Genomic DNA, 23,627 nt, shown 5'->3' on the forward strand with positions numbered 1-23,627 from the left:
GATCACATTCTGAATTAATCTGGGACTTCAAACTGGAGCATGTTACAGATTTAAATGGAGTTAAACTTAAAACAGCCCAAAACACAAAAAATAACTTGTTTGTTAAATATATATATATATATACATACATACATACATATATATATATATATATATGTATATGTATGTATGTGTATATATATATATATATATATGAAGCAAATATAACATCAGTTAGTTTATTAGAATAACATATACTGAAAGCAAAACAAAGTACATAGAAATTCAAAATCTAGCCACTCACTACACCTACCACTCTACTAGTGTGTTTCTTCTTGCATTATGGACATTTCTGCTAACCTGTAGTAATAGACTCATGACAACAATTTATGAAACTGCCAAGTTTCTTAAATTGTAAAGCTGACAGTTGCTAATTCCTTTCCCCACACCCTGTTGGCTACGTGCTTATACCTGACATGGACATGTACTTGTGTTATCTGGGCCAGAGCATGCCTCCATCTTATAACAAATGATAAGACCCTTATTCAGTGGTATTTGAGTTATTGACCAATGAGTCATCTCCATACTATGTAGTTAAACTCCACAGTGTTCTGTGTTAGCCTTATGCTAACATCATTGGTTACGCTATTGTTAAAGAGTCAGTCATGCATACTGCTGTAATTTACCCTGCCCTACTCATGCCAACCCCAAATATGTAAACAGCACATCCGATTTTTCCTTTGGCTTCATGTCTGTAAAATGAGGCTTGGTGATGGATTCACCACAATTCAGTGTTTCACTGGGCAAGACACCACAGAAGGCAAATTCAGAGATCCTACAGTGAGTGGCATGGTATTTCTGTCTGCCATGTAGGGGTGTGAGATATGTGCTACCCGATGCTGCCTGGTCAGGGATGTGAAAGCATTTGTCCACGGCCTCTGCTATAGTTCCTGCCTCCAAGTTCCTCACTTGACCTACCTGGATTCCTTTCATGTTGTAAGCTTTAAGATGAAAAAAACCCTTCCATCCTCAAGCTGCTTTTGGGTATGGTTTTGGATAATGACATGGAAAGCAGACAAAGACAAGGGAGATGAGCTAAGGCTTCACTGTACAAGACTTGTGAGAAACAGCTGAGGAAGGAAACACAGGAAGGAAATGAGTCCAGGACAGGAAATAGCTGAGCACTATAATAGCAGGTCCAGGCACTGCTGACAGAGTATCTGCTCAATAGAGCAGCAGAGTATTTGTTCAGAAGCAGCAGGATCTCAGGGTCAAAGGTTATCTGTGATTTGAGACTAATTTGTCATTGCTGATAGTCAGAGGCAATGGATTCAGTTCCCTAAGCAACAGTGACTCCCTGAGGCTGTGCTAAGAACAATAAGGTGGAACAATAAAGTTCTTCTGATTGGAATGTCTGGAGAAGGGGAAGAAAGTGGAACCTGCTTGGAGATGATTCGGTTGTGCCTCTTCTAGAAGTGATGCCTATGCAAAGCCAGAGTGAGAGTAGGACAGGTGAGAAGAAAGATGATAGATGTGAAAGGAAGTGGTGATGCTTTATTGTGGATAAGCATGACTTGTATGGAAGTATAGCGAAAACACTATAGGAAATTCACTCTGAATGGCAGATTCATTTTCATGGCTAAGGAGAGGGATGCTACAGGATCCTCTTCCAGTCTTCTACACCCCTTACCTCTCTAACCTATCTCTATCCCTCATAGCGTTCCAGGCTGGCTGACTTCAATTATCTCATTCACACACAGGAAGTCCTCTCCCACTCCATGCTGCCATTGCCTGCCCTAGGCTCAGTGTCCCCCTGGTATCACCTGGCCTGATCACTCACATCTTTTATATCTTCAAAGAGCATTCCTGTACCCTTCACCTCAGCCCTGGCCACACATTGCCCTCTTGTCACACTTCACTGTCTTCACAGTGTTCTTTCTCTGAAAGCCCTCCCACTGCTTCTGGACAAATGCTCCATGCTTGTGTTGACAGGATCCCTCATCAGTGCCTGGAACTTCCACTGTCATTCTCAGCCTGTTTCCTCACCTGGATCCTGTCCTTTCTGCCTCTACAAACTCATCTCCCTGACTGCATCTCATAAGTTCTGTTTCATGAAAACTTGCCTCCTCCCCTTTTTCGATGAAGTGTGTTGTTGAAGTATGATCTCTTCCTGTCCTGTCTCTAAATAATGCTGTCTGTCTCCCTCAGCTACTTACTAAGATCCTTGAGGACAGAAACTTGATCCGTGTGTGTGAGGACAGAAACTTGATCCGTGTCTGTGTGTGTGTGTTTCCTCACTAATTTATCCTAGCGCCCAACACATCATAGGTATTCAGCAAATCACACTGAATCTAACAATGATATTCTCAGCAACATTATATGGATTGGTTCTCTTAAGCCAGAGAAGACTCTAACGTGAAATACAGAGCATTGCAAGACAGTGAGCGTCATAACACTAGATCGACACAGTAGGAGTTAAGACAAACTCTCGGAATGGAAGGTCATAGCGAAGAGGTGGGTCTTTGGGATTGCTTTCAGGTGTGAGACCCCATGAAACTGAACACTGCTTTGTGGGTGTGGTTTTTAAGGAAATGGAATGTTCTAGAATAGTAGGGTTGATTGATATACAGACTGTAGAAACAGACTACTGAGTCCAGTTGTAGCTCTGCCAATTGCTAGGTGGGCAATCTTGGTCTATCTATAACTATCTGAGTAGTTCTCATGCCTTATTAATGTCAAGTGTTCTCATACTTCCTCTGGTGTCCCTGTCCCCTCCTCTAGTAAACATTATAAAGGTATTATGGAAAGAAGAGCTCAACGCAACCCTGTTTTTGCTTTTTACTTTATTGTTGGAGATGTGTTGTAGTTGATTTATTACATTTCCCCCAAACAATAACACTATAACATTATATATGTGTATGTGTATACGTATATATGTATATATATGAAATTTAAATAAAAAAATTAAAATCTCATGTTCAGGACCCAAGATGTAACTCAATGACAGAGCATTTGTCTGACAGGTATGAGGTGTTGGTTTCAATTACTAGTGCTATGTTGGATACTTTTACACCAACTTGGCAGATGCTAAAGCTATCTGAATGAAGGGAACCTCAATTTAAAAAGTACTTCCATAAGATCAAGCTGTAGATAAGCCAGTAGGGTATTTTCTTCATTAGTGAGCTATGGGAGAAAATCCAACCCATTTTTTTGTGGTGCCATCCCGGGGCTGGTTGGTGGTCCTGGGTTCTATAAGAAGCACACTGAGCATACCATGGGGTGAAAAACAGTAAGCAATATCCCTCCATAGCTTCTGTATTAGCTCCTGTCTTGAGGTTCCATTCTTGCTTGAGTTTCTGTCCTGACTTCAGAAGGAGACCATGATCTGAAAATATAAGCCAAATAAATCCTTCTGAAACCTGTGTTTGCTCACAGTGTTTCATCATAGCAATAGTAACCCTAACTAAGACAAGTTGGTGCCAGGAGAGTGGGGTATTACTGTGACAGACAGGGTCATGTTGTTTTGGGGAGGATTGTAGAAAGACTTTGGAACTTTGCCTACAAAAGCCACTGAGAGTTGAAAGCCCTAGGAGCTTGGTTGATATGTTGAGAACAAAGTAGATGATAGAGGCCTGGCTTGTGAAGTTTCAGAGAGATGTTTAAACATTCTGTTGAGGCTATTTGTTATAATGAAGTTAATACCTTGTGGTTCTGGTAACCTTTCCTGGGATACATGATGCTAGTTGGCTGGAGCTGAGAAATTAGTAGTGATTAAGAAGAGACCAGTATCACAGAGGTGAAATCTTCTGGGATGTGTTTTTGGAGAGTACACAGAAACTGTGTTCTAGGGGCAGCCAAGTTTGTATATTATGTTGGCATTTAAATTTGGTAGTATAAAAATCACCCTGGTGGTACTGGTTTTGAAGGCAAGAAAGGTCATGGAGAACACCTGAGGCTTTTCACTGTGAGAGGCTATGAGAGACCATGGGTGAAAGTGTAACCTCAGTGGGACTTGGAGGCCCAGGACTGAAAGTGTCATGCAGAGAAGTTGAGGCTTGGTACAAGGAAGAGAGGCTATAAGAGGCTATTGGTGAAAGTGCAGTCCAGTTGCCGAAAGGACACAGGGAATTTGGAGATGCCAGTACCATAGGATGAACACTGAGAACAACAGCAGCAGTATAGTGGGGTCAGCTGGAGATTAGAAGACAGGCTGTGTGTGTGTGTGTGTGTGTGTGTGTGTGTGTGTGTGTTGCAGAGGGTGGAGCTGGGGATGTCATCCAAGCCCCTTCCACGAGCTCTCAGATCATGAGTGAATCCCAGATATTAAACACTGAGTTGTTTACAATTTGGAGTTTGTTTTTGCTTTGATTTTATTGTGACTGTGCCCTACTTCTTTCCTCTTGAATTAAAAAAGCATTTAATTTATTTTTTAACTTTATAGGAGCCCATAGTTGAGAGATGTTTAATTTCAAGAGACATTGGTTTTTAAAGAGAGATTGGTTACTTTAAAGAGATTGAACTTTCTATGTATTTGAATTTGTAAAGACTGTGGGACTTTTAAAGTTATGATTTTAATGTAAGACCTTGAAGATGAATGTGAAAGGCAAGGTTTTGGCTTAACAATGATGTGTTTGTGTATCAATTTGACAAGGGGTCAATTGTGCTGGATAGGTTTATGTCAACTTGACACAGGCTAGAGTCATCTGAGAGACAGGAACCTCAATTTTAAAACTACTTGCATAAGATCAGGTTGTAGGCAAGCCTAATAGGCATTTTTTTAAATTATTAATATTGACTGGAAAGGCCCAGCTCATTGTAGGTAGTGCCACCCATGGGCTGGTTATTCTGGGTTCTATAAGAAAGCAGACTGAGCACACCAGGGGCAAGCCAATAATCAGCTCTCCTCCATGCCCACTGTATCACCTCCTGCCTCTATGTTGCAGCCCTACTTGAATTCCTGTCCTAACATAGATAATAGACTGTGATGTGGAAATGTAAGTCAAATAAGCCTGCTTTTGGTCATGATGCTTTATCATAGCAAGACTAGCCCTAACTAAGACAAGTATTGTCAAAAATAAAGGAAAAACAGCATACCCAGAATACATTTAAAAACCAAATGGAATGATATGTATAACATTCTACAACTGTATATTCCAGCAAGGTATCCACTAGTTACATGTTTAGCTGTTCATATTTAAATACTTAGAATAAAGCAATATACAGGATTAATTTCTTCTGTCTCATTAGTCATACTTTATATACAACATAGAAAGATATCTGTGATGGCTGATGTATTGAATAATTCAAATATATAACATTGTAAGAGTCTACACTAGGCAGGGCTGTTCTATAAAACAGATACATTAAGTGATCCAATCACTCGCCTTTTGAAGAGAATAACCAGAATTTTGCACAACTAATGCAATTTTCTAGGCAGGTACCAATTGCATTTTTAAATATGGTTTTCCAACGCCTAAGAATTTCCCCTAAGCCTGTTTCTCTTTTTGAGTGCTGAGCTTTACCACGATTTCCCTACAAATCCAATTTTCTTCTCCCTGGATCAGTGGGTTAGAACATCTCCTGACCCAACTACTCAGGAGTCACCATATGCCCTCAGTCTCCTAAGCATATAACTAGTGAGGCCATATTTCCCAGAAGTCCTCTAATGTCAGACTCACAGGTTGGTTGCTTGGAAATTTGAAGGTCTTTAGAATCCATATAGAGCCAGTTTCTTGAGCTTCTCAACATTCCAACTTCAGATACAGTAGACTACATTCGTCATCGCCAGCACACACTCCTTAATGTCTGCCTGCCTGGCACTGAAAGTATTGGACAGTGAGGAGACTGATGATCAGAAAGACTCAGTAACTGGATGTTTATCTAGTGAGTGTTGCAGCCAGAACTCAAATTACTGTTTGCCGGGCTTTCTGTCCTTGAAGATCAGCCTCTGGGACATAAGAAAATCATTCTTGTCCCTGGATTCCCTAGGACAGAATCTCAAAGTGAAAAAGATATGAGCAGCCTTTCCCAGAATGAAAAGCACTTGGATATTTTGCATGGCTATTGACCGATCACAGACAGAGTCAATACTCAGAAGCCATTTGTGTCCTAACAATTCGGCTTGTCCTTTAGAGAACACGCAGCTGTATATAAATTGTAACATCAGGGCATTTTGTAATTTTGAGAGTTTCTGTGAGATGTAAACATGTTACTTGAATGTTTATAAACATTTAAAGGCAGTAGCGTTTAGATAACAGGCTACCTAGTGGAGAGCAAAGGCAAGTTGATGCACGGCGGGTAGTCATTACAATGTCAACACTCTTTCTTTATATGATTGTATTTGTATTCAAACAAATGACTTTTATGTAGTCAAGGACAAAGAAAAGGAAGCTTGACTATATTAAATTATCCTTAGAGGAAAATTTGATTGTAAAAACATTAGCAAATTGCAGTTCCTCAGAACTGTCTTACAGAGCTTAGAAGTTTTTAAATATTCATTGGAAACATCACACAGCTTAGACTGGTAGATTTTTTTTTTTTTCTGCAAGAGTATACTTCACCATTGTCATACCAGCTCTTACTAACAAGTAGCAATGTTACCTAAAGTAGCAGGATCCAGAAAAACAAACAAAACAAAAACAAAAACAAAAACAAATCAAAAGTAAAATGATCGTCAGTAAGAAAGTGAATGGGGCAGACCAGCGCACTGGCCACCAGCCTGGATTCTAGTAGGGAAAGAGTAAATTTGACAAGACGTGAGAATAAACATCTGTTCTTTAAGTCAAGCTTGTCCTTGTGCAGGAGAAATATACAAGAAACATAGAGAAAGTTTACTGGCACAGATCATTATGAATTCATAACCCTTTTAAAAATATCAAAGAGTGGAAGTAAGTGGTATTCTTTAATTTTTTTTCATAGTTATCGTGATCACATTCTTTCCCCACCTCCAACTACTCCCAGATGCTCCCCTCATCCCTACCCACCTAACTTGGTGCTTTGTCTCCCATCTCTCTGTCTCCCCTGGTCTCTTTATGTGTGTCTCTCTGTGTATCTATCTCTCAAAAAAAAAAAGGTAAAAATCAAATGAAATGACTTAAAAATAAACGTGATTCAGGGCCGGGAAGGGAATCTCAGTCTATACAGTCAGAAAAACAAAAACAAAACAAAACTAGTACATTTGTTTCCATTGCAAGCACAGGGGCCTGAGAACTCCAAGAATAGTGGTGGTCATTTGGATCCCAGAACTGGGGAAATGGGGATAAATAGATCCCTGGGACTCACTGCCAGAAAGCTTAACCTATTGACAAGTTCCAGGCCAGTGAGAGACCCTGTCTCAAAAGAAAAAGGTGGATAGTGCTTGGTGGACAATATCCAAGGCTGGCCTCTGGCTTTCACATATACATACATATATGTATACCAGCATATGTATATGCATTCACATTTATGAATACACATGTGAGACACACACACACAAACAAACACACACACACACACATACACATGGGGGTTGGGGGGAAGGATTCAGCACCAGGTCCAGAGACTCGCTGGAGCAATTTAGAAGTGTAAAACATTCTACTCACTGTTTCTTTCACCCCCAAAGCTTCTCATCACCTGCATGGCCTGAATGGAAGTGCAGGTGTCTTAGCTCAGGGCTCTCAGCTTAGGGATAACTAATCATGTCATTTCAATTTGTCAATCAATGAAAACCAGGCTTTCCCTGCAGAATACTATTAAGAAGAATGCAACCTTGCCAGATGTTTCTGTCCAGCTGTCCTAATTGGCATGTTCAAGGGCATCTGCTTATACTCAGGGCCTGGCATATGAGAGGGTCAGGGTTCAAGGATGACTCCCTACCATTTAACATGAGGAGCAGGAGGAGAGAAAAAAAAGCCTAAGAAAACTATAGGGAAACACATGCGCTCCTTCAAACACAAACAAATGAAAAGCTGTGACCTTTCTCATTGCAGTAGGATCTGGGCTCACTCTTGGGTTACAAATAGTATTAACAGAAAACACATTACATTTAAGAGCAAAGAACAAAACAAAACAAACAATATCTGGAATCTTGTGTAACCTGAAGCTTACTACACATACTTCCAATTTCTAATAGTTTCTCCATCACTCAGTTTCCTCACTTGTAGAACAGCAAAAGCAAACCTGATCTCCTCCTCATCCACAGATATCCAGAAATCACAGGAAGGCACTTTGAAAGTTATTGCAGAAAATGCCAAGGAATCATTTCTTTTATTATACAATGCTTACTTCCAACCACAAACCTCTTTCCCAAAGTCTAAGGTTATGTTTCCAGCCACCTTTTCTTGTCTTACCAAGTTTCTGGAAGGTGGTATGAGTAATCCATCTGGCCTTCCCAACTGTGTCTGGCATGACCAGAGAATTTAGCCTTTTGGTCCCAGGTGCACAGGCCTCCTCCAGGGTGCTGACTTTGGGCTTTCTGAGACACTTCTAATTATCTATCTGGTCATCAAGCAAAATTCATAAAAAGAGCAAATTAATATTCTTGCTTCTAAACTTGCTCTCCTGGCTCATTTTTTTCCCTCAGCGATGATAGCATCACAGGATGTGGTAGCATCAGCTCTGACCCTGTCCATCACCTCTGACCCTGTCCATTGTCCATCACATCCTCCTTTCTTATTGCTCACTACTCATTTTATCTTTTTACACCTCAGTATCCCACAAGCCAGGCTTGAAGCTAGTTTAGTCATGTCTTCTGGGAGAACTTTCTTCTCCAGACTGGTGGTTGGTATTCTCATCTGTGAAGTGAGAATATGTGATTTTCAGACTCCCCATCCCCTGAGAATTAAATAAGATTTGTTTACCAACTGCCCTGTACATATTAATTTAGTTCTGAGTTTCAGCTAGGCTGGATGCCTCACTAATGTCCAATAATGGACTCAAATGCCACTGCCTCTTGGCATCCAGGGATGATGCTTATCACATCTGAAATGTAAATGATTCTTCCTAAGCATTGTTTCACAGCTCACAAGGCATTTGGCATCACTGCCACACACTCTACCTTGGTAAATGTCATCTCTTCTTGTGGATTCCCATGTTTATATCTCTTTCATAACCTATTTATATAACAAATAGTTTTCAAGTGACTGCAGGGAATGGCCAGCCAATAAGGGAAATGTGGGTCTTGTTTAGGCCAATGAAAAGTGACTCTGAAATAATGATATTATTGAAACAAAGAATAAGACACCAAACACACTTCATATTTTATGTGCTGATTTTTTAATGAATGTTTTATAATCTTATAAAATAACTGGATGTGGCTGTTTTACATTACAATACAGTAGATCAGCCCCTTTCACTGTGTTTTCCACCAAACTGTCCCCTTGGGTGCTAACTGACACACTCAATGGTGATCACACAGAATAGATGACCTGTCAAAGACCAAGGCCTTGTAATGTTGGAAAGGAAAGGAAAGGAAAAGAAAGAACCGAGAAGACTCTACTTGCTGCCTTCTTTGCCAGGATCTGCTCATTGCCCCTGCTGACATCTTTTCTGTGTCTGTGATTGAAGGCGGCCATGCTAACTATTGAAGTCAGCCACCTTTAGCCATGTGGACCTCAAAACTCTGGCTACCAGGAACAAGAAACAGGTGACTGGAATAAAGAAACGGGCAGAGGAGCCTCTGTTGAGGTCCCTGGATGACATAATGGATGTCTAAGAAGAGCTGAATACAATCACCTGGGGGCAAATGTTAGCTGTCCTTGGGATCTCTGATCATTTTCTTTATTAGGGACTTGAGTTTCTTCAAACACTGGAGCCTAGGGACAAAGTCTAAACAAGACGGCTGCCTCTGTCTCTAGCTGATTATGGCTAAGTGGCCTTCAGCCTGGGGAGCTTTCACACACCCCAGAAACTGTCCTCTTGCCTTCCCAGAACAGGATGGATGTTGCCAAGAAAGAACAAAATATCTTAAAGTGAAGCATGGGATGGAAATGTCCTCTCTGTTACTCTTAGTAGACTTAATGGAGAGACTGAGCATGGACACACACTGGTGGGCACCCTGTGCTCATGAGTGCTCTTGGGAGAGACAGACTCTCTGCACTGAGTTGTGTACAAGATACTATTGCTCTGTCTCACGTCTCTGTCAGGATTTGCCTAAGGCAAAAGTTGACACACATCCAGGAATTTGAATGCTTCTCCAAGAAAGCATTGTGTGTGTGTGTGTGTGCGCGTGTGTGTGTCTGCATTTAGTAGAGAATTTAAACTTTAAACTATTCTATTAGTCTTCTCATATTAACCTTATCAGGATCCAGAAATATGAATTGAAATATTTAGTAGAGAATCTAAGCTTTCTATTGTTCTTTCCATATTAAACTTATCAGAATTCAGAATATGAATTGTCTTTCCTGACAGAGGGTACTACATGTGACCTAGATAGTAAACAGCATGTAAGCACTGTTTGCCTTATTGCTAGGAATAGAGGACTAACACTGCCTTTCCCCTTCTCAATGGCTTTGTTGTCCACATTCCACTTATTCATATGTATATTGCCATATCCACAGTCACTGCAGAATATTGCTCTTCATGTATAGCAGGGGTAATGTCCTGATGATGTTAAATAATGTTTCCTTTCTCATTTTATAGATTAGTTGCTTCATCCTTGATGATGAAGAGTAGGAAAAGCAGATAGGTTTTGGAGATACCGGAAGTGACTCCAAGTTTTGCCTGGTCTTAGTTTTCACTGGAGGGAAAATTAGTGGAGACAGATCTCAGAGCCTTTGTAAGAGAAAAAAAAAAAAACCATCATTAAAAGAAAGAAACTATGTCCTGACTTTCTCTCTAGGTGTGATCTAAAATCTGTTATAAGAAAACATACCTAGGACAGACTCTGTGGGAAAGTATGAGCTGGATGGACAGAGAAGCGTTAATGTGACTGTTTTGTACATAGTCCATACAGCTATTGAACAAGAAATGGTAAAGATAACATGGACCCTAAATAGTTGAAATTCTTCTTTCTTCCCACAGAGTGTCACCCTCACTCCACATGTTACTTACTCGGCCACAGTCTTCATGCTTTGCACTTGAATAAGATTTATCTCATTGCTCGAAGGATCTCTGGCCTCTTTTGGAGACTTGGAACAGGGGCTTATTCACTCATTCCATCCTCTTACCCTCAGACCTCATTTAATCTTGACCTCTCACCTCTCTGACCTTTCACCTCTCTGACAGCTTTTCACTCTTCCAGCTCCCCATTCTTTTATCTCTTATCTGTTCCCCCAATGAATTTCCAAAGCATTCTCTTTTCTCAGAAAAATCAACAGTTGGTGATGTGGCTGTGAATGACTGCCAGGCTTTGAGACTTGCAACAAGGAGAGACACCAACTGGCCAAGTATGAAGAGGGTGTAAGTTCCTGTAAGCTTGATGTTCAGAGAATGAGCCCTAATACAAACGTTTTGGCTGGCTTGCTGGCTGGCTGGCTGGCTGGCTGGCAGCTATACTTGGACTAGGTACATGGAGAAGTAGAAAAGACCCTGGTCTTCATGAACTCCAACTGAGAGTTCTGAGAAGTGTAGAAGCGTTTGTATGCTCCTTTTGCTGGATACTTAGAAACCATTGTCTATTTCTCCTAGACCTACTGCCAAATAGGTTCTCATTTGTAACTTTCCATGCCTCTTGCTCTTAGCATGCCAAGTCTATCTCCTTTCAGTAGGCCCAGCTCCCAGGTCATAAAATGATGATCAACTGACAGGCCAGCATCCAGAATTCCATCGAGTCTCTTCTCCCCATCCGACCTACCAATCCCTATCTATGGGAGGAAGGCAAAAGAACCTTTCTTTCTGTCCTCGAAGCTTCAGTATCCATCTGGACATGAACTTCACAGCAGCATTTGTGGAACAATGGATAATCTGTAGCTTAGTAAACAGCAAAAAATATAATATATAATATATTTATATAATTATGTTTAAATACTTTTAAAGAAATAGCTAACCTCATCATTTGAGAGAGACCACACAAAAGAAAGGCAAAGGGTCAGTCTGGAGTAGATGAGCCCTGAAAGATGACAGTCCATCAGAAATGGGTATTGACAGAGTCCCTGGCAGCTTATCTTCTAATATTTTGATATTGGTTTACATGTTGGGTGGGGCTGAGCAACTGACAGCGTGCAGAATGAGGAGGAGATTGAGAGTTGAGAGAAGGATGGAGCAGAGTACAGATGGGGGAGGGGGTCCTGTCCATCAATTTCTCCTTCCATTTCTAATCAATTGGCTTTTTACAGAAACGTTTGCTTATAATCCCTCCCTACTTGGACTACTTAATGCATTAATTGGCACCTACAAACATTCTTGCATTTCTTAAAGGCTCTCTTCTAGGCTCTCCTTCCATTATGGAACCTGTCTTGTTCATTCCCACTTTGCATCCTGCTATGGGAGCCTCTCTTTTAGTCTGCCTCCAGGGAAGAGGAGGTGAGCTCTTGTCCAAGAGTTACTGGTTTTCTTCTGCCTTGGGGTCTCGACAGGTGCATTCATCCAAGTCACAGTCAGCAGCAAATGGAATGACCTAGGGGAGTGAACAGGAAGTTGAAATCATCCATTTTTGGGCAAAGTGTCACAATTTTCAACTGGCTTTAATTTTCCTCACTTGGTACTACAAGAAGTATGAAAATGGGGGTTTGCATCAGAGACCTGTAATTAACGCTGGGTTCTCAAATTGTATACCATGTCATTTTAGGCAAGGTAATCCTTCACTTCTTTCTTTCTTCATCTACAAGGTGAGAAGACATCAGTACCACCCTCCAGAGAACATCTGTGTGGTTGTGTCAAATGAACATGAACGCTGTAACACATTTATACCTGGTTCTACACTTATAACTTGTTGGAATAACTTTTAGTATTATTGACAAAGTCTAGTTAATTTTTTGTTGTTGCTGTAATCCTCATAGACATAAATATGAATGTTAGCACTCTCTCTTTATGAGGAAGACTAGAACTGACTTAACTCAGAACAATGGGTGCTACATATTAACGAAGAATCCCTAAATGTTCATGTTTCTGACTTCTCTATGCTCTTGAAGCAATGGGATCATCTGTGGCATCTTCATATGCATGGAATTTTGCCTTTCTTGAGCCTACAATATATGTTGGGATTGTGAGATATTGCATATCCCTTCCCATTGTGTGTGGCTGTTATCTCATTTGTATGCAATTATCCAATTTCAGAGATGGTGCAGAAAATGTTGCCTTTGTCCTGCTTTACTGTTAGTGTCAAGTAAGCAATTCCCTTTGAGTGTCTACAGTTAAAAGACAAGTCTCAGGTTTGCAGAGATGAAATTGGGATAGTTAAATGACTTCTTCCTAGGTGGCGGTGTCTTCCTGTATATATATAAGTTTCTCAAGTAGGTTTTTCCACAAGTAAGAATAGAAAGTAATTGACCTGTTTTGTGACTGTTTGATCTGTTTCTCTTAGTTCAAGATTGATTGATTTTCAGAGAAACAGAGGCTCAAGTTGGTTGGTGACTTGATGAGTGGTTAATTACTATGTATTAAGTCACTTTGTTGATATGAAACGCTGAGCACAGTGCCTGTCACACAGTAAATGACTGGAAGGGAAAAACTATATATAGTATTCCAGTTTGTATAGAGTTGGTCGTGGATATATATATATATATATATGGAAATAATATCTGCATATATTAAATTCATTGAATTTGTCAAATTAGCTACAAATCTCCTTAGAGCACTTGGATTTTTACTCATAACATTGAAATTTTCAGCTCACTCAATTTTACGGACATAGGGAGCCTATCTATTGATCTAACAGAACCAAGAATTTCAGAAAAAAAGGGGTATTACTGATCTGGTCCAGAGAGTAACACATTCCTATGATATATTTGTCATCTAGGACTATTGGGGCTTTTGGTTTAATTACAAAGATGAGGAATAACTGGGAAGCTTTTTGTTGGTAATCTAGGTCCTTTAAGTGAAGAAAGACATTCTTTTGTCTGGGCAATAATAAGTAGGCGGAATACTTAAAGCAACAAAAGTCACTGCTGGACCAATAGTCAACTAGGTTGACAGCTTAGTAAGCCATGTTCTCCACCTTATCTCCTAATCACTTAATCTCCGAATGACTTCAGAAACTCCAGTGTTTACTCCTGGTAGTTATCTCTTAATGACTGGGTAAGAGCCAGTTATGATGCACCATGAAGGAGAGCTAGCAAAAGCCCCACTAGTTCAGGAGCCTCGGCCTTCCCAGCCATCCCAGGTGCTCTGTTTACCTTCTTGGAAGAGAGTGTGGAAGAGCAGCAGTCTCCCCCGTCATAGTTGCAGTAGGCCCGGTTATTGATAGTGTCACACCAACCATCTGCTTGGAAAGGCTGTGAAGAGACAAAGTCAGTATCCTGTGTAACTCCATCGGCCCCCTTCCCCTTCCCACAAATCATCTATAACCAACTCCAACCAAATTCACAAAATATTCAAGAGACTCTAGAGAAGCACCCAAAAGGCAAACCACATTCTCAAAATGTTCAAAAGCCTTAAGAAAAAAACCCTTTGTGTCCAAGGCACCGTCTGATTTTACATTAAGCAATTGCTTCTGGCCTCGTGTGAGGTCTGCTTGTATCATTAAATGCTCTAATCAGTTACTTTAGCTTTCCTGTAATAATAAATCTTTATAGTATGTGTATTGTACTTCTAAATTTTAATTCTGCTAATTTTCAAGAAAAAAAGAAAAAAAACAGCCAGTGTTTGTGACAATGTTGGTTTTATCAGTGAGGAAAGAAATGTATATAGATGATAATAATCTCCCTGATCATAGCCAGGGTCAGGAAGTGTTAGGTATCATTTGTCACGTATCTTGCATGCAATGCTACTTCTCTTCACTTTTATGTCCATCTCTTGGGTTTTGGAAGCTTGGCACTTAGAGTCTCTAGAAGTCCTCAGCTGCTATGATTATATATATATATTGAATATATATATATATTGTCTGTCCAAGGTGAAAGGGATCCCATGTTAAAAACATCAGGAGTGGCACAGAATGTGCCACATGTAAAGCTAGCTACCTGACTCACGGCAGCTAGACACAGCATTTGAGCATAGAGGACAGAATTATTTCCCTATATTCATGTTACCACCATCAGTTAACAGGAACCAAAATAGGAAAGGGGCTAGAATTAATGGAGTGTTTCACCCCAAAAGAAAAAGCGTGATAAGAACAGGAACAAGAATTTAAAACAAACAGTTCAGCAGACCAATATATTGCTTCTCCAGAGAGCTATCTCTTGAAGAACATATACTATACAGCATCCAGGGGCATCTATCTGTCAGCCTTCCTGTACAGAATCCCTGGCTCACCCTCTCCAGCTTGTGCCTAAATGTAAACCCTTAGAAAACATCTCATAAATAAGCTCTTTGGATCACAGAAATTTGGTGTCCTGAGACCACCTTGGAGTTACAGATACAGACCACTTCTCCCCTACCCTCCTAAAATGTCAAATACAAAGACTATCCCATAGCCCATCATGCTTTGATGAAATAGGTGACTCAGTTCTGTAATGGCTATGAAATAATGTTCAGCAAATGAGTCGTGTCAGAACAAGCTCATCCATGGCACTACTTCTATAGGGTCCTGAGGTCATTTGAACATCTCATCCCAGATGTATACCCATTTGCCAACCATTGTAAAGATACTACTTGTAGGGTAGCTGTCACATAGCTCTACAGCTATGTTAGCTGAGAGCATAAGGGAAATGAATTCTGTTTGCAACACAGGCCTCTCTGGGAAAAACAACAAAGATTCGAAGATGAACTTTTGTCTCTCACACTGAACCAGTTATTTTTGTCCCTGAAAGTGCTTGAGATTGGATCTGGTTCTCCAAATCAGGATTTGGAGAACCAGATCCAACTTTAAAGATACTTTAGTCTCTTTTTCTTTTTTCAAGTGTTTAGAGAATAACTTACCCACCTAGTACTAAACACACTTCCTCTAACCTTGACTAAATAACTGACTAAACTTGGTCAGCTGTGAATATGATTGTTATAATTATAAAAACTCACCTCATATATCTCTCCACTTCTGCATGTATTAGCACGCTCTTTAGCATGGAGAGGATGACATCCTTTAAAAAATAGCTTATACTCTGTATATGCATGTATATTTATGTGTGTTCCAGTGCATGCATGCATCCTTGTGGAGATGAGAGAACAACTCTAGGTATCATTCCACAGGTGCCATTTGTGTTTTTATTGTTTTTGTTTTGGTTATTGTTTTCAGATGAAATTTATTAACTGTGCAAGGCAAGAGCCTTAGCGATTTGTCTGTTTCTGCCTCCATAATAGTAATATTAGAAGTGTGTGCCACAAAATGCTGGGGTTTTTGTTGTTGTTTGTTTTTAACAGGGGTTCTGGGATGAAACTCATGTTGTTATGCTTGTAATAAAAACATGACAAGCAGAGCTATACCCCCAGCTCCAGCCTATACTTTTTAAGTCAGTTTAGGAAAGAATCCTGGGTAATTGTTCCTTGTAACATCTTTACCATGGATGGCTTCTCATCTCAAGAACATAAGGGAATCCATAAAGAAGCTGTAACTCCCTAGGTGATCTTCTGTAGGGCTCACTGGGCTTCTATTGAATTGATTTCTAAAAGATATTTATTTTTTACTCCTAAAGGGTCCTAGAAAGAGGAAGAAACTTACATAAAAAAGGGGAGCACTATAAATACAGAGAAATTTTGGAAACTCAAGTGTTTAATATAATAAATACCTATTAGAATTAATTGACCCTCTCCTAACATGCCAAAACCAACCACTCCACCCTCAACAAACAGAGTCTCCTATAGCAACATGTGCCTGGGAAGACTATTTGAATCCAAAGCTACAGAGGAAAAGGGGGGAAAGGAATAATGATTGATTGATCCAATGTTCGAAAGCATTCAAAGATTGGATAGAGTGGACTTTCAGCTGAACAGCTAAAGGTGTCAGGGCCAGTACACAATTCCTCTCTTAAGACTATGCCTCAAGAGAGAGAATGCTGGGACAGTTTCAGTCCTATGTGCCTTTCCCCACCTAGAATGTATAATTCATATTGTAAGGTGTCCTGTGCAAGTGTACTTTTTAAAATCTGAAGCTCACTTTTTAGAGGTCACTTTTTCAATCTCATTTTAATCATGCCAACAAGAAAAAAATCTACAAATGCAGCTACTCATACAGCAAAAAGTCATCATATGAACATTAATTCTTCTTAGTGTTCATAAAGATTTATTTTTTTACTAAATATGCTTTCTCTGATGCATGTGCAAGTACACAAACACAAAAAAACACACATACAACACATGCATAACACACACATAGCACATACACACACACACACACACAGACACACACACATGCCCTTCACTTGTTGTCTAACATTGAGACAGAATTCCAAGCCTGTAGATCATAACTAAAATAAATTCTTATATCAAAGGCAATGCCTGAGTTGCTCTTCTTATGATGCATTCCCTTTATGGTAGTTATTTTAGTTGTTCCAGAAGGGCTTATCTTACTGGCCTCTTGGTGGTAGATGGTAGTTGTACTGTAAGAAAGTGAGACAATCAGATAAATAATCAACAAAAGCACACTTGGAACACGTGCCAGTCTATTCTATTTGTATAAATGTTGGGAGCTACACTAAAATAAGTTCAATTTCGTCTTCATTAACTCTATTATTACAGAAGTTTCTTGTAAACAGATTGAGTTATTTGCATTGTGTCCAAAGACATTGGTTGTTCGTGGGTCCTCCCCCAACATATTGAGCCACAGAGATGGTGGCTCTTTTTATTGTCTGTGGTTGTAGTCATTCAGCCAAACAGTGACCATTCTTGAGTCTATACATCATATACACATACACATGCACATGCACATGCACATGCACATGCACATGCACATACACATACATATACATATGCATGATTCTGTTATAGGGATACTGAGGTAGTGAAAATATAGCTGTAGTTCTTGAAGACTGCGACTGTTAGTAGTTTACATTTTGATGGGCTAGCATCAAAGTGTGGAAATAACTTGACTCAGATTTAGGGATGAGAGGAACCCATTTGGGAGATTGATTCTACTCCATCTGTCCTCTCAGGAGAACAGTCTAGGACTAGATGATTCCTTAGAGACGAGGATACTGGAAGAACTATCAAAGGTGAAGTAAAATGAGAGTAGAGGAGACCTGCCACAGAGCTCACCCTCAAGGGAGTTTCATGAATTTTGACTGATAAGCTGGCAACACAGTCATTGCTTAGGTAATACCAAGATTATTTTCTTCAGCAGCTTACAATAGAACCTAAGACTACAACTATGTTCTAGGAAGTCAGTTGAGACTGCCATTCTGCTTTGGTAATATGAAGGCTGGAAACTCAACCAAATGGGATTCTCCTTCTGAAATTCTTGGTGCAAACTCTTGCTTGATTACAGGGATGACTTAAACCAGAAGTAGACACTAAAGTTTGATCTGATACCAAGTACTGTTTTCTCTATATATGCCATTTCTGGGCAAAGTTTACTGTTACACAGATGAGAAATCAGAGCTCATCCATTTGTTCATATTGATTAGTCTTGTCTCAGGACTCCAAAGATGTCTTTTTCTAGAGAAGCTATGATGAGGCATCCACACTAAGTTCCGGATAGTAGGCTGGTCTGTGGACCAAGTTTCCCCATTCTCTAGCTCTTCAATAATGATGACATCTTGCCCATCTTCGTTCTCAACCTTGCCTTATAATATGTGGTTCCAATGCTTGTGTGTTTCCAGCTCATATTAAAATACAATTGCTATTAGAATGATATTAAGATGTGAGACTTTTAAGAGGGAGCTGGGCCATGGGAAATCTGTCCTCACAAATGGATTAATGCTAGTGTCGCAGCAGAAAGTTCCTTGTAAAAGGAGAGCTTAGCTTGGCTTCTTTCCCTTCCCTTTGCCACCCTCTCTCCCTCTTTCCTTTTTTCACGTCCTACCTTTCACCATTAAATGAAAATTTGACCTTAAATTATCTAGAAGTGGGAGTCAATGAATGTGTATTCATTATAAATGATTCAGGTTTAAGTAGTCTTTTTTTTTTTTTCAAACAGCACAGACACCTCAGCTGTGTCTTCTGTATCCATAATGCCTGGGCTTTTTGTGTAAGAGTTTTAAAGGATGTAGATGTGGAGTTCCATTACAAATATTCTTTTATAATCTCATAGGCAAAGCATAGGAGGCTCTTGATACCTTCATGGATGGTTATTGCCAGAACTCTACTTGCTCATCAATAAGGTAATCGGTCACACGTATTAGCAATGATAGAGATCAAAGGTGAGGACATGAATTAGTTGGATCATTATAGAAAATAGAATGAAGTTCTTAAAACTAACATAATCCAGCACCCCAATGTTGGGTACATATTGAAAGGAAAGGTAAATAAGTATGTTGGTTTGTATGTTTGTTTTATAACAGCCATAAAAAAAAAGAAACTCTAGGAGATAGATGGAGGCTTAAAGACTACTTATTGTAAAATTTCCACTTTACAAATAATGAAATGGGGCTTTAAAAAGTGAACTGTAGTCTGGGGATGTGGCTTAGTCAGTAATTGGCTTGATGGGCCATCACAAAGACCTGAGTTTCAAGGCCAGCACCCATAGAAGAAACCAGATGTGATGATACATAGCAAAATCACAGCACTAAGAATAGGGAAACAGAAGGATCTAGAACTTGCTGGTCAGCCAGTCTGCTTGAATGAAGGAGGCTTTGGTTCAATAAAAGACCATGTCTAAAAGAAAAAAAAACTTGGAGAGTGATTGAGGAAGACATTGAACATTAACTGATGGCCTCCAGGTGCAATTGCACACATGTACACATACATACACGCACACATAATTACATGGTCATACATCCATACACAAGTGAACCACCTCACTTTCAAAGCTAGTTCCTGGCAATTCCAGGAACAGAGGGTAGGTTTTACATTTACTGGTTAGATGATCTCTCAGAACAATTTATTCATCAGAAATGAAAGAAAATTTGACTTCCTTTAATGTCTTCCCAAAAGGACCTGAGGTGTTCACTGGTATAAATCAAGCCCAGCACAGAGAGAAAGAAAGGCTCAGACATATACGTTTCCATGGGCTCCCATGCTTTGCCTCTCTTTCGTTTCTCAGTTGTAATCTAAAGTTCGTGTCAAATAAGAACCTTAGCACTACAGTTTCCCTGAGGCTTGAGCCTTGCTGGATCCACTTTTCCTTAGGATGCCTATTGCCATGCGGAAGTACTAGTCGGTTCCAATCATATTAACTGAAACATTGTATTCTGGGCTTCCCAGTGCTAAATTCAGGAAGTCTGATGTACAGTGTCATCATTGGAGGCAATGAAGAAAGGAAGTTGTTTGATTCTTTTAGCACTCACCCCTGTGTATGAGAGAAGCTATATGGCATGTCACAGCTATGGGGTAATAATACTCATGGAAATGTACTATTAAAATAGATATCTTAGATACTCTTGGGTACACCTTCCTCTGGAAAGTCTTATCCAGCTTTCTGAATCCAGAATTCTTCCTGCTTCAGAGTTGACTATGACATTATTTTATGCATGTATATCATAAAACTTTACACTTGGAAAGTTCCATCAAAGGCTCAGGATCTAATACCCTTTCTAGTAGTCCTCAGCTTCTAATTCAGCTCCAGATACAGGACTTTCTGAACAAATAAATACATTTGGGTGTTGTGTTTAGAAGTGAGAGACTAACTCCATTTGCATAATTTATGACCAGGTACCTCTTTTTCACTATTGTTCTTTGGATAGAACATGTCATAGACATGCTGCTTCATTAGAATCACATCATTTATATGTACATATTTATATATTTCTATTATATACTACATATTAGAGTATTGATATACATCAGTTTCTGCAAGGAAGAAGTCAAATATGGAATCTGAAAACTTTCTGTATAAGCCACCTAAAATGAAAACGGAAGGGGAGTTATATGGGGTAGAGACAGGAGAACGAGGGACATGTGGAGGGGTAGCCAAATTTAAGTATGCAACAAAATGTAACTAATCAAAAACTTCAAGAGAAAACTAAAAACATTCTTTCAGTTTCACAGCTAAGATTTTAAGAAAGGAAGAGAAATTCTTCAGGGGACAAACAAGAAAGAAAATGAAAACCAGAATAGAAAGAAGACAGTAAATCACAAAATCTTAGTGATTGCAAATGAGCAACCAAGTTGGGGTAGGAATAACTAGCTCACAGGTCTTCATGAAGTGTGTTGGAATCAGTGGCACTGTTGGTATTTTAATAAGAAAGCTCCTGAGGACTCTAAAGACAAGCACAGCCACATGCTAACGTTATGCAGGTAACATGGCTTACTTGGAAGACCAGGGCGTTTGGTAGTGCTTATTATTAGCTCTAAAGTCTTCATAACTCAAATCTACACTTTTGCTGAACTCATGAATATCTAAGATACCAAGAACCTGATGGAGTTTTAGCTTAAAGGAGCACCACCTGGAAGGCCAGTGCTCAAGTCTGCAGTCAATAAGCAAGAAGCCATCATAAGAAACTAGTGAATACACACATTCTTTTGGCTATCATAGGGAAGCGGACATGAGCACTAGGCATTTTAGTCTTCAGCCATTTTAGGACTGGGGCCTTCCATGTGTTAGGAAACCAATCTACCATTAAAATATATCCACTGCCATTTTGTTTTCTGATGGCCTTGCTGAGTGTTCATTGACGTACTTGAACTCACTCTGTAACCTGGTTCAGCCACCCCAATAAGTTGTGTCATAGTCTTATGCCACCTTGCCTGGCTTGGGGTCTAGTCTTGTAGTCTACAATGTGTCAGTGGTTCATGTATAGTCTTATGGGCTCTGTGTAGTACCTGAAACTTCTTCTTGTCCAATCTACCAAACCCACAAAGAAGGCAAATGGAAGAAAGCATCATTGTAATCTGTTCATGTCTACCTGATACCAGGAACAGAGAAACATCTCATAAGTGCCATAAGGAGTCATGGCTGGAAGAAAATTGGAATAGAGGAAGAAAAGTAAGCAAAGTAAGATCACAGGATTTTCTTCTCTGTAACATTTCATCTCCTTCAAAGGACCCAGAGCTCTAGTACTCCTAACTGAGAAAGCATAAAGACTTTGGTGCCTGCCTGAAGACTAAGAGCACAGATACAACGCTGGATGGACACATGCTCAGAGTCCTACCTTGCTCGATTCCCCTACTACATTCTGCGCAAGTCACTTTGCTCTAAGCAATAGCACACTGGCTTGGCTGCCTCACAGGATTACTGTAAGAGGTGGATAAACAAATTGAGCCACAATGGTTAGGACAGTGTTTGACCCATAGCAAGTACTCAATAGCTCAGTTTCATGAAGGCAAAAGAGAGGCTACCACTACTCTAGGCCTCACAGGCTGGTGAATGAGTTCTCTGAAGCAAGGCCCCAGAAAGCAAAACCTCAAGATTCTATCACTGACACTTTTGGGACAAACACAGATGCTCCTAGCTTGGACAGTATCCTGCCAACTCACCTTAATTACAAAGAGAAGGATCTGAGTTGTGAGGTATCGATGGTCCGGTATACAGAAATGCATATGGGGTATGTCAAAAACAGAAGAGGAAAGCCTTCTTGGGCTCTATAAACTAGGAAAATACTCAAAATCATAGTAATAACCTTTTAGTCAGCACTGTTTCCTCTCTCAACAGTAAGAACAAATGCCTTGGGACATTAGGAACAAAATGGGTAAAGAGAACCTTAATTTAGAAGATAGTAAAACTGCCCAACTTGTTAGTTCATAAAGGTAATTTTGAATAAGTCAGATGGGATTCATCTCTCAATGTTCATTTAACATCGACCTAATCTGTTGGGTAGGTAAGGTTGCACTAGACATTGGGGTGATGTAAGAGAATAGAGGGCTCCACTCCCATGGAGCTTACTAGTCGAACACTTGTTTAGCATGGTAGACATTTTGGGTTGATTCCGAAAAGCACAGGAGAAGATGAGTAGAGAGGATAGTACCATGGATGTATTGCTGCTTGTGTGATTCCCCTAGAACTGGAGTCTTCTGTGTTCAAAGTTTGTGCTTCTGATCTGGAGATACAGAGGACTTCAATGAGCCAGGGAAGAGTCAGGGAAGTCCCTGAACAAACAGCTGCTAAGGCCTTGCCCTTTTCAAGAAAGAAGATAAATTCCATGCAGCAAGACTGTCAGGAGACCTTACAAGCCATTTGTCTCTCTCCAGTTGTGAAAACAAGGAAATCATAAGCAGGAACAGCCCTTCCAGGCCTGCTGTGGAGGCACCAGAAAGATGTGAAGGTGTTTCAATATTAATTTTTGTGGAATCTTGAGCTCAGACTCAGTATGTATCACAACTATAAGTACTCTTGCTTGACCAAGCCATCAGATCACCCAGAGGCCTGTTGCTTGGTATCTACCTTTATTTAATAGAATTTAGAGATGTTGTCTGCATTAAGAAAGGAGGACACAGCTTGTGTGCAATAAGATTTTAGGGAATAACTGATAGATATCTAGATTAATGGGTTACTCAGTGTCAGGTGTATCAGAGAAAAGCGTTATCATGTGGAAGACAAGTAATGGGTGGAGAAAGATTTTGTTGTTATTTTTGATTGTTTTAGGACATGGAGTTGGATTTGGATGTCTAAA

At 39.9% G+C, this 23,627-nt stretch overlaps 1 protein-coding gene across 1 annotated transcript in view; it reads right to left on the reverse strand.

The window, feature by feature from the left end:
* Window positions 1-12,436: 12,436 nt before the first annotated feature.
* Pappa2 (pappalysin 2) overlaps window positions 12,437-23,627 on the reverse strand; it is a 230,674-nt gene continuing 219,483 nt past the window's right edge. Inside the window, exons 20-21 of the mRNA XM_028760041.1 lie at window positions 14,229-14,327; window positions 12,437-12,511 (exon numbers count right to left, since the gene is read on the reverse strand). Coding sequence (XP_028615874.1) covers window positions 12,437-12,511; window positions 14,229-14,327 — 174 coding nt within the window. The remainder of the gene's footprint in view (window positions 12,512-14,228; window positions 14,328-23,627) is intronic.

The sequence above is a fragment of the Grammomys surdaster genome, unplaced genomic scaffold (genome assembly GCF_004785775.1).
Source record: "Grammomys surdaster isolate TR1022 unplaced genomic scaffold, NIH_TR_1.0 130, whole genome shotgun sequence".
NCBI lineage: Eukaryota > Metazoa > Chordata > Mammalia > Rodentia > Muridae > Grammomys > Grammomys surdaster.